The sequence below is a fragment of the Labrus mixtus genome, chromosome 9 (assembly GCF_963584025.1).
Source record: "Labrus mixtus chromosome 9, fLabMix1.1, whole genome shotgun sequence".
In the NCBI taxonomy this organism is placed as follows: Eukaryota; Metazoa; Chordata; class Actinopteri; order Labriformes; family Labridae; genus Labrus; species Labrus mixtus.
Window position 1 is genome coordinate 2776848 of NC_083620.1, and position 16594 is coordinate 2793441.

A 16594-nucleotide genomic window follows, 5' to 3' on the forward strand; every position below is an offset into this window, starting at 1 on the left:
TTTAGACCACCTAGATTTTCCGATTGTGTGAGCTATCTTTGTTTTTGTTTGTGGGGATGTTGTAAGGTCTGTGATACACTCAACTCAAGTAAGGAAGGTATTTAGGGTTGATAAGGTTGTGCTGATGCATGGTGGTGGATAGGCACTGTTTGTTTCATAGATTAGAATTTGGCCATGAGTGAACGCGGTTGATTGTTAAAGCGTCCCATCAGATGTGCTGCCTGTTCCCTGTGATTGGTTATCATTGTGTCTGTGTGTTTCTGTACACTATGTCTGTCTTTTCAATCAGATGCGTGTGTCTGTGTCTGTGTAGCTGCTTCATGAAGTCATCATCACCCTCAGCCTTGCCTTCACCTTTCAGTCCTTTCACCTTCCTCTAACTTGTAGGCATTGACTGCGTGGAGACAGCAGCGCACTGAATGGCACAAGACGGACCTCACCCTCCTGTATGGGCACGACCCCTGGGCCAACAGGGTCTTCTTCTGCGGCAGGAACTTTGAAACGGGCACAAAGTGACAACAAACAACCTCCCAGCCTTTCACAAATCCAGCATCAATATTTAAGGGCTGACAGTTGGTGCCTTCCGCTTTAGCATTAGCAACAGCAGCAAAGGTAACAGCTTTGGCAGCTTGGACACTAGCATAGCCGTGTGTGTATGTCAGGGTGTGTGTTCATGTGTGTGTGAGTGTAACTTGGCCTGCCGGTCCCTGGGGAGGACCAGCAAAGAGTTGTGTTACACTCCCTGACAGGCCTTATACATGTTTCATCTGCTGCTCTCAGAACAGAAGCCCCCTTTGTTATCTAATCCAGCCCTCTCCTGCCCAGCCTGAGAGACTGAGTTTACTGCCACAAGACCGCTCGTCACAGTCAGCCAGCCAGCCGCTGAACTGATACTTAACAGCCAACAGCTGAGGAGCAGCCGAAGGACTTGCTTAAGCCTGAGATATCTGCTATCAGGACTTATCAGCCAGACTTTGAATCTGTTGGCTGGCACATGGAAAAGGCTTTAAAATAAAACAACAAGGAACTGAGGGGTCTAAGTGAGGTCCACCATAAATTGTCTGAGGACCCTGATTGTGCCTCATCTCTTTAGAAATAAACCTCAACGTTCTCCAGCTAAAAGCTGCAGAAGTTGCAGTTCTACTGAACAAGGAATTTAAAATAATTTGAAAATATTAGGAACCTCCTCAGGACCATGAGTGACACTCTCAGACCCCCTTCGCTCCAGGTGAGCGTCCCAGTCGACGCTCCAGTCTACTCAGATGGAGGAAACCATGTTGTGTCGGATTGCTCCATACATTCAAGCTCCTCGACGCCAACCCTCCGAAGGAAGCGCTTCAAAATGCGACGAATGAGAAACGTGCCCAGCGAGAAGGAGATGGAAAGGGGCCGCTTGACTGTCGGTCTCGGCTCGACGCGATCCCATTCCGGTTCCAAGGAGTACCTCCAGCTGCCTTCCATTGAAATCACGCCATCCAGCGACGAAGATGGCCCCTCTTCCTGGTCACGCTGCTCCACGCCGAGTGCCTCGCCAAGACGTAAACGTTTCCTGTTGAGGAAGTGGCTAAAGGTCAGAGAGAAGAAGGAGCAAGTTAGTGAGAGCAGGTTGGTATTGGCCCTTTCTACTCACCTTCCTTTATTTTCCATTTTTCCTTCCATATTCTGTATTAGCTCCATTGTGCCTCAACTTTCCTTCCACCTGCAACAATGTCTTGGATTGCCAACAGATTGATATCTGTTCTCGTGTCAGGTGAAGTACTTTACAGTTTGATTCCTATTCAAGAGCGAGGACCTTAATCACCGCACACAACTCACTGGAGTAGAATAGTTACACTGATGTTTTTTTAAGATGCTTTTTGTATTCAATTTGATTTTTTCTGTCGTATTTATATTCTTTACATGACGCACCATAGGCCAAAACGTTTTGTCCACTTCAAGAAGAATATTTTAACTTGAAGTTGAGTCTATCACTTTCTAAAATTGTATTACCACTTAAACAGTTCTTTTATTTTAAGAACTTTATTGCCACTGTTCCATAATAACAGGCAATTAACAGTTAAAAATAAGTCCATCACCTTGAGATTGGGCTCCATTTCACACATTTACATAAAAGACAGGTGTAGCCAAATAGATGTAACTATAATTATACAGATATGCACATCTGGATAGGCATACACACGCACACTTAAACAGTTCTGATATTACCTTCCTTTTTTTTCCATTCTTTGGGAAATATGTTTTCTTTTACTTCATTTTATTTACAGTAATGTTAGACACCAGGATTAAATTAAGTGTTTCAATAGACAACATACTCCTAATAGAAAGGCTGATTGCACCAGTTCAAAGAAAGCTGAATGTAACTCTGCACATCAGTTTCACATCGAAGGCTGTTTTAATCCTTGTGTTGTGGCTCTCCTCGTTATAGATCTGTCTATGAAGGCACTGCTGCTCTGTGAGATTTAGAGGTTTAGGTGACGCCTGTAAAAAGTGCACACACGGGAGCTGCTGAAGTAAATATAAAGGGGGGAGATTGTAACAGTTGTTGACAAGGAAGAACAGAGTGCAGATTTCTGTTGAGCTTTTTTAGATTTTACATAAAAAATTGAGTGTTTACAACAAAGGACTTTATGGGTTTATTTAAGACTTGAAAAAGGTTGTCCTTACATTAGCAAAAGACAAAAGTTTGAGCTGTTAACAAATGCATTCACAGGACAAGGTTAAAAATTGGCTTGTTTTTTTTTTACTGAATTAACAAGATAATTAGCTTGGAATAACAAGTTACGTCTTTATGGAAAAAAAAAAATAGCTTAGTTCGTCTGATTTAACGAGAGACGGGTACCTCAACATACCCACAGAAGCTCTCATTAAAACCCCTTAAATCAGCAAATATCCCAGACTGTTTTTTTTTTTTTTTTTTGCTTTGCCTTTATAGCATGGGGAGGTATAGTGTCTTTAGGTCACATAGATGATATTGTTATTAGTTTGTCGACTTTGCGCAGGAAACCGATCTTTGCAGTTCAGATGCAAACCCCACTCTGATCTTTCAGGACCAGGGGTCTCATGTATAAAAGACTGTGCAGCTTCTTTACTGAAAGACGGCGTACTCCCAAAATTGGAAAAAAAACAAAAAATTTACGCACAGAAATTTCCACATGTATAAAACAGTGCACACGCCTGTTCCTGCACACCGTTCCTTTATACATCCCAATTAATGTGAAACTGAGCGCATTTGGCCCGCCTTGTCTCCTCCCATTAATAACAATGCACATTACTATAAATGCACCACATGCTGCACACTATGGGCCAAATAACAATGTAAATAGAACGTAAACAGAGGTAAACGGAGGGATTTCACTGACTGTGACATTAAGGTGCTTGTGACTGAGGTGGAGACAACAAAACACATTTTATTAGGCGTTCTTTTCTCGGGAATTAGACGCTAGACCTGAGGCCAGCGTCTCTAAAGCAGCCGACCGTGCGCTCCCGGAGGCGCACAAATCCACTGGGCGCCAGTCAGGTCGTGTCCTCACTAACGCTGCGTACACACCAAACGCGAAAAAAAATATTCCAATTTCGCCCGTCTGACCCTGAAGCCACAAGCCGAGGGGGAGGGTCTTGTCACCTAGTTACCAATGTTTGTTTTCGTCTCCTTCTCCTATAATCAGCCACAGTGGATACTGTTATCGCTGCCTTTTACCTGTTGACCGAAGTCAGGAAAGTTCTAGATTCCAACATCGTCATCTCTGTGTTTACAACATCCTTTCGAGCCGCACACAGCTCTGTGAATATCAACGTTTTCTTCAGGAACTGCGATTATTACAGCCGCTTTAAGTGCTACTGCAGGCTAACCACTGGAGTTGTGCAGCTCCATATGTTTTTTTCCTCCTCCTTTCCTGACGTCAGCCTTGTCATGGCTGTCACGTCAAGGCATCAAGCGAAATTTTCACTGAAGTTGAATATTTTGAGCACCGTTGATACATGAGGCCCCAGCTGTGCAGATAAAACACGCCTAATTATAATGTGATGCATCTGAAATGCATTCAGGGTGGCTACGTGGTGACTCAAGAGACAATAAAGCAATTTCTGAAATTAGCGGATCCCCACAGAGCGCAACTGAGGCTCGGGTGAGATGCGTCAGCAACTCGTAATTCCAAGGAAATTATCTAATGAATTCACAAAAACAGAGCAGATGTGTTTTTTTTTAATCACCTGTGGTTCTGTCTTCTGTCCTCTTGAATAAAGGGGAATTTTTTTTTTTTTTCCTTGTGAATGCAAATGATGCTTCAATACTCTAAATCAATAGTGATCTTGTTTTTAGATCAACTGACCTTTGAGATTTGGTGTGTGGTGGAGGTACTTAAGAAAACATCATTTACACCATTTAAACCAGCTGGCCCCTTCAATGAACTTTACACTCAAATAAATCAGTCTGACTGTTAGATCTTTCTTCTATTGAGCAAATGTTCCACTTGTATAAAAAATGTGTCTTGTTGTTTTACCTGAGAGTATTGGGCTGTCCTTTGAGATAATGCACCAAGTCATCACAGAGCCCCAGTTATGCTAAAAGAACTAAAACAGCCATTTTTCTTCCATTTGTAAAAGTACACCAATTTAAGTATTATTATCCTCCATCCACAGGAGATATGAACGTACATGACCCAATTTTCTTTTTTTTTAAGATGAATGTTTTCACAATCTATTATGGGTGCAGTTGTCTGGGATGAAAAATTAACCGTCTAGTGGCTTTTTTTTTTTTCTCCACTTCTGCCTTTGCTGTTTGCCAAAAAGTTATTCCTAGTTACAGTTGGCAGACAGACACAGGTTCATTACTCACTCCATTAATGTGCTATCTGTCTGTGAGTGGAAGGCACCATTTTTCCCCAGAGGCATAAGTGCATATAACCTCGACATCTTCCCTGAGTGTGAAATTCTGTCATTCTCCAGCACATCATGAGTGCAGCCCGGCTCCCCCTCAGGGTGCACTGTGGACTGTTCTAACAAGCTTAATACCATGCTGTGGCGTTAAGATGACAGGGCTCCTCCTCACTCTGCTGCTTTTCACCAGCTGTGTATAATATGAGAGAAAGTTCTATAGGATTAAAGTAGCGTGCAGCATGGGAGTGACATTAATAATCCAGAATTTAATGTTAATCTTCACTTAATTATTGATGATACAGAACAATCATCGTTTTGTTATGTGAAGTTACACTAACACAGTATGCTGTACAACATGTTGTATCGAGTCAGCAAACAGGCCCACATCTATTTATTATCACTCTACAGGAGTGGTACAGTCATACAGATCAAGCAGCATGGTCTTCAGCAAACATAAGTAAAGTGTAGGATGCTGACTGAGGAGGTTGTTCTGTACCCTGGACTTAGATCCTATTATTCTAACATGAGATGCACCTGCAATATTGCAAAGAAAGTTTCTTCATATAGTACCTTTCAACAGCAATACAAATAGCATAATAAGAAATTCTTATGTTATTTATGAATAAATAAATAAATAATCAGCTCAAATTCTAAACATATAGTGAGCAAATAGAAAAAAAAATGTTTTACCTCCAAACCATTCACTGCAGGACAAAGCCAGTTGTTTATAAACTTAAAGCAACAGTATATGTAGGAGTTTGTTTTTGGTGGGCTTTGGTGCCCACCGAAGGCCACTAAATGCAACTGCACTGTCGTTTCTTTTACAAACATAGAGTTGTAACGCCTCCCATACCATCAATCATCATTTATTTATTTATTTGGATGCGAGTCAGAGATATAACTTGAGTTGACTTTCTGCACCTGGTAAAGCCACTAAAGATAAGACAACAAGGACACTGATAACGAGACAGCCAATACGTTACGTCGCAAGCTAGCTAATTAGTTTCAACCGTACATAGACGGGCTAACTAGCTTCTTTTTTATAACTGAACACTGGTGTGTGTATCAGTGCTGTAAAGCTGAACACACTGCTTGTATGATGACCTCGGACCGCTGCCAAAGTTACATAGTGCAGTAAACGGGCGATCGGGCCATGCAGTGGACATGGGACAGACACTAATCCTCTTGAAAGTTATATTGTTGCTTTAACTTTTGGACACAGGATGCTGCTGAAAAAGATTGGAAAACTTGATCAAATGTATGTGTTCTTCTTTCCAATTCTTTTTTTTTTAATGCTCAGCATGTTTTCAAACCATTTGTTAACAAGGTGTCTAGTTGTTGTTGCTGTTCAAAATCACCATTCAAATGCATGGTGACTAGTCGACCACATTGGGGAGGAGTGAGTCCCTCCAATTGTTTATCTATCATTCCGACTTTCTGAACTGAAATCACATGAGCACACTGAAGTCGGAAGAAGGACTTCCCGACTCAGAAACTGGGACCATCCGAGTGCATCCTGAATGCAGCTTGTATTATGACCCGAAATCATAGTATGCAATTTTGTGTATGTGAGAAATAACCAGCTGTAGACTAGATGGGACAGAATTTTTAAGTATGAAATTGTCCAATTGCAGAGCTTGCCGGACGGCCAATTAACTATTTCAAGATTCAAGATTCAAGATTCAAGTTTTGTATTTGTCAAATGCTCATACAGATGTGCAGTGAAATGTAATGACTGTTCCGCAAGGCCATGCAATAACACTCAAATTACTAACACACATAAATACAGTAATATATAAATATAATGTAAAATTTAAATATTTGAATATAATGTAAACAGTGTAAAGTGTCCAGGGTGTCTTTGGGTATGTATTAGAAAGTGTGTGTGTGTGTAGTTTCAGACCCAGCCTTCGTCTGCCCTGCTGTGTCTCCTTGTCTTCCCCTCACGTTAGTATTTAGTCTGCGTCTCCCCTTCCTTCTGTGCCCATTCGTCTTTGTACCCAGTGTCAAGCGTTCCAGCCTTATTTTCTCGTATTGACAGCAAAAACAAAGTCACAAAGAGACAATTCCAAAAAAGAAAGCAGGCGTGGACAAATATCCCGAAAGAGCAGAGATCAAGTGATTGTTAACTTAAAGGCTTAATATGAGATTTTTCACACTTAAATGTAATATAAATCAAGTATATCCTCTGAAAATAACTCTGTGAGTCATGACTGTCTACAATGGGTGTAACACCCGAGTCCCACTGTCTGTGATGTTTTCAGAGTTTTCAGAGTCCTATCTTCACTTTGTTTACATCGGCGGGACGGCCGGCTGACTCCTCCCCTCGTGTATAAAAGTAGTTTAATTGAGGGACTAGAGAAAATAAGAATAACATACTGTACTCACTGATTAACTGTGTTTCTAGATCACGCTCATTTCAGGTAAATTTACATGCAGGGTGAAGATACGAGCATAATAAAGATCGCTAGCATTAGCATGACAACAAACTGTTGTCATGGAAACAGGACGGACTTGCAGCGCTTTTCTTCTCAGAGCACAATCGCTTCATGCAAACATTCCCGCACGTACAGCCAGCGCTTTTCTGCCCGGAAACGCTAGGTGGACATGTGGCCTTAGAGTCCCAGAAGTGTACAATTAAGCGTATTGTATTGCATCGTATTATATCATGACATCTCATATGGCATGGTATGGTTCTGTATCGTATTGTATCTTAGCGTATTGTAGGCTCTCGTATCGGTTTAAATACTGCCCTTTCCCTGGATCTTTCAGGGGCCCGGTCATTTCTGTGGGTGTGTCCGGTCCAAATATGAATACAGCTGGTAGTGTGTGGAACCGTTTTAAAAGATAATGCACCCACAGATATATTATTTTCTAATCATTGTCTCAATTCAAGATTCCAGCTTTTTATGACTGGAGATGCTGTGCAATCAGGATGACTGAGGCTCTTAACACACATTGCCACATGCTTTATTGTTGTGTTTAGGATTTTATTTCTTGAGGGATTTGCGAAAATGTAAACTGCCCATTTAAGAGACCGGATCAGTTCACAAATATGAGCAAATAAGAACAACTCCCATCTGCCACACGATTTGAATCACACACGCAGTTTCAGGAGGCGAGTCGTTAGGGATTCTACAGACGAGCAGACTGAAGATATACTTTCCATTTTTCAGTCTGAACAGTTGCAGAGATTGTGTGGTAATTTCTCCCCTGTGCTGACAAGTTCTTGGCTCCGATCTTTTTCATGTTTTTACACACTTGTCTGGAAATGTCTGCTGCAGGATGTTGTGTGTGCAAGAGACACTCGACTGTAATGCTTTAAGACTTGGCAGTTAGAAGCAGAGGGTACAGGATTCAGCAGTGTTGTCTTGTTTTGATTGTTGGATTCAGTTTTCTGTAATCTTTTTCTGTAAGTGAGATTACCCACAAATTTTAAATGTACAAATCTTCAAAGCAGTACATAGGTACATCACACTGCTATGCAGAGCAGGTCCTACATTTTGTACAGTATTTAGTGTTGTAGTACTCAAAATCAGTCTTGATCTCAGAACGCCCCTTTCTAAAATACTGAATAACTTCAAGTCTTTTGTAGTTTCATTTTTATCCCCCGGTTATGGCCGCAACCTTAAAGGAAAATATGTGATTTTTCACACTTAAATGTAATATAAATCAAGTATATCCTCTGAAAATAACTCTGTGAGTCATGACTGTCTACAATGGGTATAACACCCGAGTCCCACTGTCTGTGATGCTTTCAGAGTTTTCAGAGTCCTATCTTCACTTTGTTTACATCGCCCGGACGGCCGGCTGACTCCTCCCCTCGTGTATAAAAGTTGTTTAATTGAGGGACTAGAGAAAAGAAGAATAACATACTGTACTCACTGCTTAACTGTGTTTCTAGATCACGCTCATTTCAGGTAAATTTACATGCAGTGTGAAGATACGAGCATAATAAAGATCGCTAGCATTAGCATGCTAACACAACAATGCAGCGTGAGTTGTTTTGGTTTCATGCTGGTGGTCAAGGGCGAAATCTGCTGGATCAAAACATCACATATAAAGCCAGATATGGCAGATATGACTAAGGTTTCAATGCAAAGAATACTTTACGACTGTATTTAGGAGCGGTAGCTGAGTAAAGTGAGACACACAGCCTATAAAATATCAACCTGTTTTTTATGTCCCTAGCTGAGCTGTTAACTTTTTAAATATTAACTTTCAGCACAACACACAGCGCTTGTTTCTAGCTGTAGCACTTATATTCAGTCCAACTCCTGAAGCCAGATACTGGACCTTCACCTCATGCAATGATGACACTCCTGACTGGCCAGCACTTTGCCCCCTTTTTTAATAATGTCTTTTCAACGTGCCGTGGACCCCACTAGTGATGTATTTGTAGTGCAGAGTGCATGATGTGAACATGGCCCTCTCCCTGTTGAAGATGTTGAATGTGTTGTGAGTATTACAGAACACATTATTAAAGAATCACTGGAATTCAAATCAATCAGTGCAGTGCTACAAGTGTGCTCGTGGCTGTGGGTGGCTGCTTCAGAAATAATTTGAAATACTTGATCAAATATTGTTCTCTAAAGGCTCGGCTTGATTTCCATTGAGATGGAACCTGTCGTTATTTTCCACTCATATTGAATCAAATCCACAAAGCCATGTGATGGAGTATAAAAACTGAATTTTATTCTGCTCTGACGTCACAGTGGAGCCCGGTCTCTGGTCAGTAAATCTTTCTTTGTCGAGTAGTGTTCCTTTGTTGTTTGAGCAGTAACATTTGTCTTACATCTTAATCCTCTCATTGTAGCCTCGCTTCTATCTTACCTTTTATATGTGTGGTGCATAGGATGTGTAGACTGCAGTTGTGTGTGTTAGTGTGTGTGTATGTATGTGTGAGTGCGTGTGTGTGGGAACAGCAGAATCTTGCAGACACAGTGGAATCCGCCTTTCTGCCGGTTGATAAGAGCAGGGCTATTTTGAGGAAGTGGTGCAGAGTCTTTGAGGCACGCTTCACTGACTCTACCTCGTCTCAGCATTTATATATTTCAGAATCACAACAATGTCTCACAATGTTACTGTTTGATGTTGAAATGAATGTTAGTACATTTGCTGCTTCAAATGCTTACATACATCAGAAGTTAGATGATTAAACAAATACAGAAAAACTTCCTATTTTTCCAATTTTGGGGGGTATCCATCTTTTATTTAGGTAAAAAAAACAACAACAACTGAAATCCCCAAAATTGTCAGAGTATTCTGATGAAACAAATTGGTGGCCCTCCATTACCTTTTTCCCACTGGTAAATGTAGTCTACTCACAAAGCTTTCATTTTGAACTACAGTGATTACTTTGAAATCTCACACTTTAAATTGAGCCGAATGATTAACTATAGCCGTTTACAGACTGCAGGTACCTTTTCATATTTCTAGGAACTGTTGGAACCATCTCCGATTTTTATTAAATCTGCACTGCAGGAACTATGAAGTATTTTAGTTCCTAGAACCCCGTTTAGAGGACCCTTTTTTAGCTCCTGCTTCAGAGTAGGTGCCATGGTGGTGCTAATGTAAACAGAAAAAAAAGTTCTCCATAGTGTGTAGTTCTCAGGAAACTCCTTAGTGGATCGTTCCTCTATGAGAAGTTCATAGAAATGTTTGGTCCCAAAACACCTTTTGTGGCAATTATAAGGAGTTTTCAAACCTCACATTCGATCTCAAATAATTAGGTTGTATCCTCCAGTCACATGAAGCTGAGTTAACCCTTTGGTTGTTTTGCATTCTTCAAAGAAAGAACATTACAAAATGTGTCTTTACCTTCACTAAGTCTCATTTTGTTGTCCACATTTCAACCTGTTCTTAACTTTGACAGGGTTTTGTTTGATCTTCTTGCTCTCCCCTTTTCCAAGAGCATATTCCATCAATTGTTTATGTGTCATGAATAATTCAGTGAGGGCACATGCCATGTCAACTCTCTGTCCTCGTGATTTCAAAGCAACATGCCCTAAAAGACAGGGATACAAGAAGAAACACGTGCATAAACCCCCAGACCAATACGTCTGCTTTTACTGAAAGAACAGCTTGTAGAGACGCTGCACCTGCTGTAGAGGAGACAAGAGTAATGACTTAAGGCTGTGGAACTGAAGGGATACTTTACTATAAAGGATTTTTTTTTCTTGTTTGTGTGGTTGCAATTATAGAATGGACTGATCACTGCAACAACAGTAATGATAATGTTAAAGCAGCTGAGAGCACGGTTATGATGTAAGGTAATCTGAGCATGTGAGAATTACAGTCAATGCACAGTATCAGTTTCATCTGTTTCCATCTCAAATGCTCAAATGTTGGCATGGTACTGCAGAGGTCGCACTTGATTTCTGACTCTTTGTTTCTAAAAATTCTAACTTTCACTGCACGACAGTCACTCAGTGTAAATCCTTTTTTTTCTTTTTAAGCTGACATTTATTAAAATACACCACAAATTCCTTAATTTGAAAATGCAGGTAATGTGACCTTACATTAATTAATCGATTTTTATTTAAAAAACCCAGAAAAAAAACATGTCCAGCTTGTGTGGAGATTCATTTGTAATGCTCTAGATTAAAAATGAAAAAGATAAACAGATGGGGAGGGAAAAAAAATCAGTAAAAATCCATCAAATATTTAGTGATTGGGAAATGCCTACTATAGATTTTCAGAATGATTTAGGAGTGAATCTACAGTGCATAAAGAAAAGTAACCTTTTTTAAAAGAGCTGTTTATACACACCCCAGTGTTTCCTCTCCAGCCGTGTGTAGATCACTGCTACTGTACAAGCCAAATGAACTCTCTGGAGAGTTTAAAGAGAGAATTAATAAAGACCTTTCCCAACAGGCTGCCTTTATTCTTAAATGTCGAAGTGTTGACAGCTTGACAGCAGAATCTTAAAATAGAGAATTATTTTACTGAGGGAAATAAACAGACAAACCTTTATGAAATCACTTGTCAATATGTTTGCAATAATTAACATGTGTAGTTTTAATGTTGCTTCTTTGACTATTATATTACATTAGATTAACTCTAATGTGTGCATCATTGTTTAGACAGATGTGACAGTCAGACCTTTCAAAAATATTCTGGTAGTTAAAGTGATCATACGTTTGCCTTATTCTTTAATGATTTCCTCTCTGTGTATTTTATTTCAAACATAAGCAGCTTACTGTCATCAGAAGCCTTCTGTTTTGCACTGATGTTTTGCATAGTGCATATCAAATAGCCCCCTCTTGTGTCATCCCTGAAAAAGTGCATGTACTGTACTGTACAGGTCTACAATTATCCAAGTTGCCTTGTACTGTACACAACATTACAAAGCTGCTGTGTGTATTTAAAACTTAGCAGACCTTGGACCTAGCTGTAAGAGATTTATGACAGAAAATGTGAAATGTTTGCTCAGTCAGTGTGAAACTGCCTACAGTACAACTGAGTCGTGGTTGAGTTTATACAGTAGGGTCTATTTATGACATTCTGTTGTTTTATAATGTTTTCACCTAGTGTTTCCTGTTTGCTTGGACGGACGAGTACCATCGCACCCAAACAAATGTATTCACATTATCCTTTATTTAGAAAACACAGGGTGAGATTTATTTAAGCCTCCAGCTGTTCAGAAGCTGACATCGTTTCTCTTATGTGCCCTGCAGCAGCCAGCAGAGCAGCCTGCAGAGCAGCCATGAGGATGACAGCAATCGCTTCCTGACTCCTTTAATCCGAGAGGAGAGGTGAGTGAAGTGTGTGTGTGTGTGTGTGTGTGTGTGTGTGTGTGTGTGTGTGTGTGTGTGTGTGTGTGTGTGTGTGTGTGTGTGTGTGTGTGTGTGTGTGTGTGTGTGTGTGTGTGTGTGTGTGTGTGTGTGTGTGTGTGTGTGTGTGTGTGTGTGTGTGTGTGTGTGTGTGTGTGTGTGTGTGTGTGTGTGTGTGTGTGTGTGTGTGTGTGTGTGTGTGTGTGTGTGTGTGTGTGTGTGTGTGTGTGTGTGTGTGTGTGTGTGTGTGTGTGTGTGTGTGTGTGTGTGTGTGTGTGTGTGTGTGTGTGTGTGTGTGTGTGTGTGTGTGAAAATGCATACTCTTATATCTGATCTCTGGCTGCATCAATTTGTGACTTGCATTTATTTCCCACTAGGGGGCACTTCCTCTTCATACTACTGCACAAATGCAATTCAGATGTATTTTTTCTGCTCCTTGCTTTTAATAGTCTTACTTGATAACTCAGATTTGTGTCAGAAATAACCTATTCAGTAACAAAACTTTAGTTTAAATCATTTTCTTTGATGGATATATTCACAATAAGCCCTATTTTGATCAACACTATTCTTTTCCTGGGGATCTGCTTTTCCAAATGTCATATAGTGCTGTGGTTGTTATCTCCACTATGCCATAGCTCTTTATGATTTGAGAAATGTATTATCATTTGCTTGTTCTATCACTGCTGGGAATATTCTCTCCTGTGTCAGGCCTGGACAGAAAGTCAGTCACTCAGTTTGGTGTGAAGGTGCAGGGCTGTTTAAATCAAATACTGTATGTATGTGTGCCTGGTGGCTGGAGATGTGATCATCTGTGCCACCCTGAAATAAAAACATGCAGCCATGGGGGAACTCAGTGAGTGACTTCTTTCCTGTCAGGAAATTAGGAAGGAGGATGAATCAGGAGTAAGAACTATCTGCATTCCTCAACTTTTCATAAAGACTCTTTTGAATAGTAGTAGAAAGAACTAGATACATGAAAGATTTAACGCACGGGTTATTTTTTTATATTGCATGTCCTTCAAGCTAATATTCTGTGTTTTATGGGGTGGAGCAAGTTTTACGAGTTTTTACCTTTTTGGTTTGTTTTAAAAAAGTAGCAATGACGGATGATTTTAATCGGATAAAAACAAAGTACCACCGTTCTGCTCCTAGCAAACGCATTGAGCTGGATAATGTCTCGGTTTCATAGCTCGCAGAAAACAACATCCATCTTAGAAGAAGCACGGGACAAGAAAACAGCACGATCAGCTTTTTTAGCATCTGCTACACTTACCACAATGTTTCTAAAAATAGGAGAAATCTGGTGATTTTCCCCGTACTCACAGAGCTGCTGGCTGCAGAGAGAAGGAGCTGCTGCTGATTGTGTCATAACACACGTAATACCTTCTGAGAATGGTGCATGAATATAATGATTTTAGGTATGCAGTTGTGACACAGAGATCGTGTAGGAATACTCTCCGTCTAGCCTCACAGCCACCCACTAAGCTGCCTTTGCCTTCAGCGCTGTCTGCCGTTCACTGAACATCCACTCCTCTCTGTCCCCGCAGTCTTCCCCCATGTTTCTCTCTCTGGCTCTCTCGCCCGCGCACTCCTCTCGCTCGCCGTCTTCCGCTGGCTCAAGTTAGGAACAGTACCTTTCAAACCTATGGGATTTCTTGCTGCGTTACTCTTTGCTGTGCTGCTGAGAGCTAGTGAGGGGCGTCTGCAGCAGCTGCAGGGAGAGCAGCGTTCTGTAGCCGGCTTTAGAGGGCACGGAATGTCATGTCTCCTCTGCAGGTAAAAAAACAGCTGCATGTCCGCCTGGAGGCTGCACCACTGCCTCTCTATCTGTCCTGCTTGTCTCTCGTCTTGTCTTTTTTTGGTTCCTTTGCTATGTGCAGCTGCATTTCTGGTGGAGTTACAGTCGGCTTTGCTGTCGGCTGATATGTCCCCACTTGCTGTGATTTTAGCCGCCTCTGCCAGATTATCGGGGCATCAGTCGAGGTCCAGGGAAGGTCACAAATGGAATGTGGGAAATGACACGGGCGGGGGGGATGACGAGTTTGCTCATTTGCCGTTGGTTTTGAGTGTTTGCATCTCAGGCTTCTGCTAAGTTGAACTCCTCCGCTGTAACTGCAGATAGAGTTATGTAATATCACAATGTGACTTTGCTGAGACACTGTTCTATGAGTCATCAGTGAAGATGACGCAGCAGATGATTGTGAGTTGTGGAGCGGGATTACACACTGTGAGACACGCCAAGATGCGGTCAGTTTCTAGTGAAGAGGTTATAATTATGTTACTAAAAGTTAAAACTAGGTTATAACTACTAAAGGGATATATTATGCTTTACTTAAGTGCACTTTATTTATCCTGCATAAGCAGGGTGAAGTTTATTCCTTCAATAACAATGTATTAGGTTGTGATTTGTAGAAGACATAAAGCCATTTAGGGAATTAAATATAAAGAGACAAGACAACAACTAATGTAAACAAGAACAAAATAATGATGATTGTTTAGTTCAGGATATGAATAAATGCCCCGCCTTTAATTTAATAAAGGTTAGGGGCCAAAGGAAGTTTCTCAAACCCTGTTTCAAGCAGAGTCTCAATGTTAGTGTCTGTTCCAGTTATGTTGTGATGTAAGCTCATTGCTACTTCTCCATGTGTAGTTTTAACTCTGTGGACAGCAAATAGACCCTTCTCAGACCATCTGAGGGTTCAGTTCAGTTTATTAGTTTATTTGAAACAGGAACAATGTAAAAAAAAATATTAGTCTCAGAAGAGAAAACATTTAGCTAACAAGGTAATTTCTAGATGTTGTCCCTGTGTGAATGATGGCAAAAGTAAAATACAGATCAACCAGTCATCTATAAACATGCACTCATTCAAGCACGCGCACACACACATGCATGCACACACACGTACACATCTCTCATGAGATTTTGGATGAAATGTAGCTGCAGATTTGCCCTTAACTGCTAATATCAGAAAACTGCTCCTACATCATTTACTATACCTGCTATTTGTTGGAATACCATTAATGTAACCTTTTATACTTAAAAAAATGATTTTGTTGCATGAAATTGATGGAAACTTGAGGGTCCTGGAGTTTTCTAAAAACATCTGTTCCACATTTTGTTTCTCTGTACAGATTTCTGAATGTCTGTTGAAGTTTAATTTGTGCACTACACAAGTTATGAAGTTAATATTTGTTCACTGTTCATATCTGACTGAATGTGTGTAGATAAAAAAAAAAGCCTTATCTATTACACATTCTTACAGTGGTGAATGTGTTTGTTGGGGCCCACAGCCAAAATCAATTGGAGGGCCTTCCAACCAGCATTCAGCAGGGCAATGAGAGTCAATGCTGTCAGATGGGGACCCCTTAAGGAGGTTTCCTACTGTCATTGCAAAATTTACACATTATGTGTCGCTGCTTTAGTTTACATTTTGTCGGCCCTCTGGGGCCCCCTAGTGGTCTGGGGCCCCAAGCAGTTGCATGCCTTGCCTGTTGACAAGCAGCGCCTCTGCCTTCCTACAATGAAACATTTGATGCACTGTAAGTTAACAACAGAACTGCAGAACAATGCACTGTGTTCTACTGCACTGCTTTTTAAATTGTAAAGACTGCATTGAACCTTCTAGAGATCAACCAGCATGCAGACGTTTTCACAAGTCCTTCAGAGACACAGGAGTTCAGATTTTGTAGTAGGCTGATTTTGTTGTTGTCTTGCTGTGACTTTTGTTCAAGTTTTGTTGATGACTTTACCAAGATAGGTCTTACATTAGAGATGGATGGACTTCCAATTGTTGTTGTTTGGCTGCAGGGACAGTCATAGTTTAATCTCTGTGTATCTGGAGGTAATCAGGCAAATTTGATCATTTATTTGTTGAATGCATTTATCCAGTTTTTACGACTTTTAGTCTCATGGTGACATTGTTATATAAATCACTGTGTCATCT

General features: G+C 40.7%; 1 protein-coding gene across 8 annotated transcripts in view; it reads left to right on the forward strand.

Moving 5' to 3' along the window:
• The first annotated feature begins 307 nt into the window (after positions 1 to 307).
• The window catches only part of gramd1bb (GRAM domain containing 1Bb), an 88521-nt gene continuing 72234 nt past the window's right edge, over positions 308 to 16594 (forward strand). For 3 of the 8 annotated variants that reach the window (XM_061045926.1, XM_061045927.1, XM_061045928.1), the window contains exon 1: positions 13743 to 14426. In XM_061045926.1, coding sequence (XP_060901909.1) covers positions 14296 to 14426 — 131 coding nt within the window. In that variant the 5' untranslated portion in view covers positions 13743 to 14295. Of the gene's footprint in view, positions 1606 to 2669; positions 2682 to 12251; positions 12633 to 13742; positions 14427 to 16594 lie in introns of those variants that run through there. The other 5 variants (XM_061045930.1, XM_061045929.1, XM_061045933.1 and 2 more) reach the window with 3 other exon arrangements.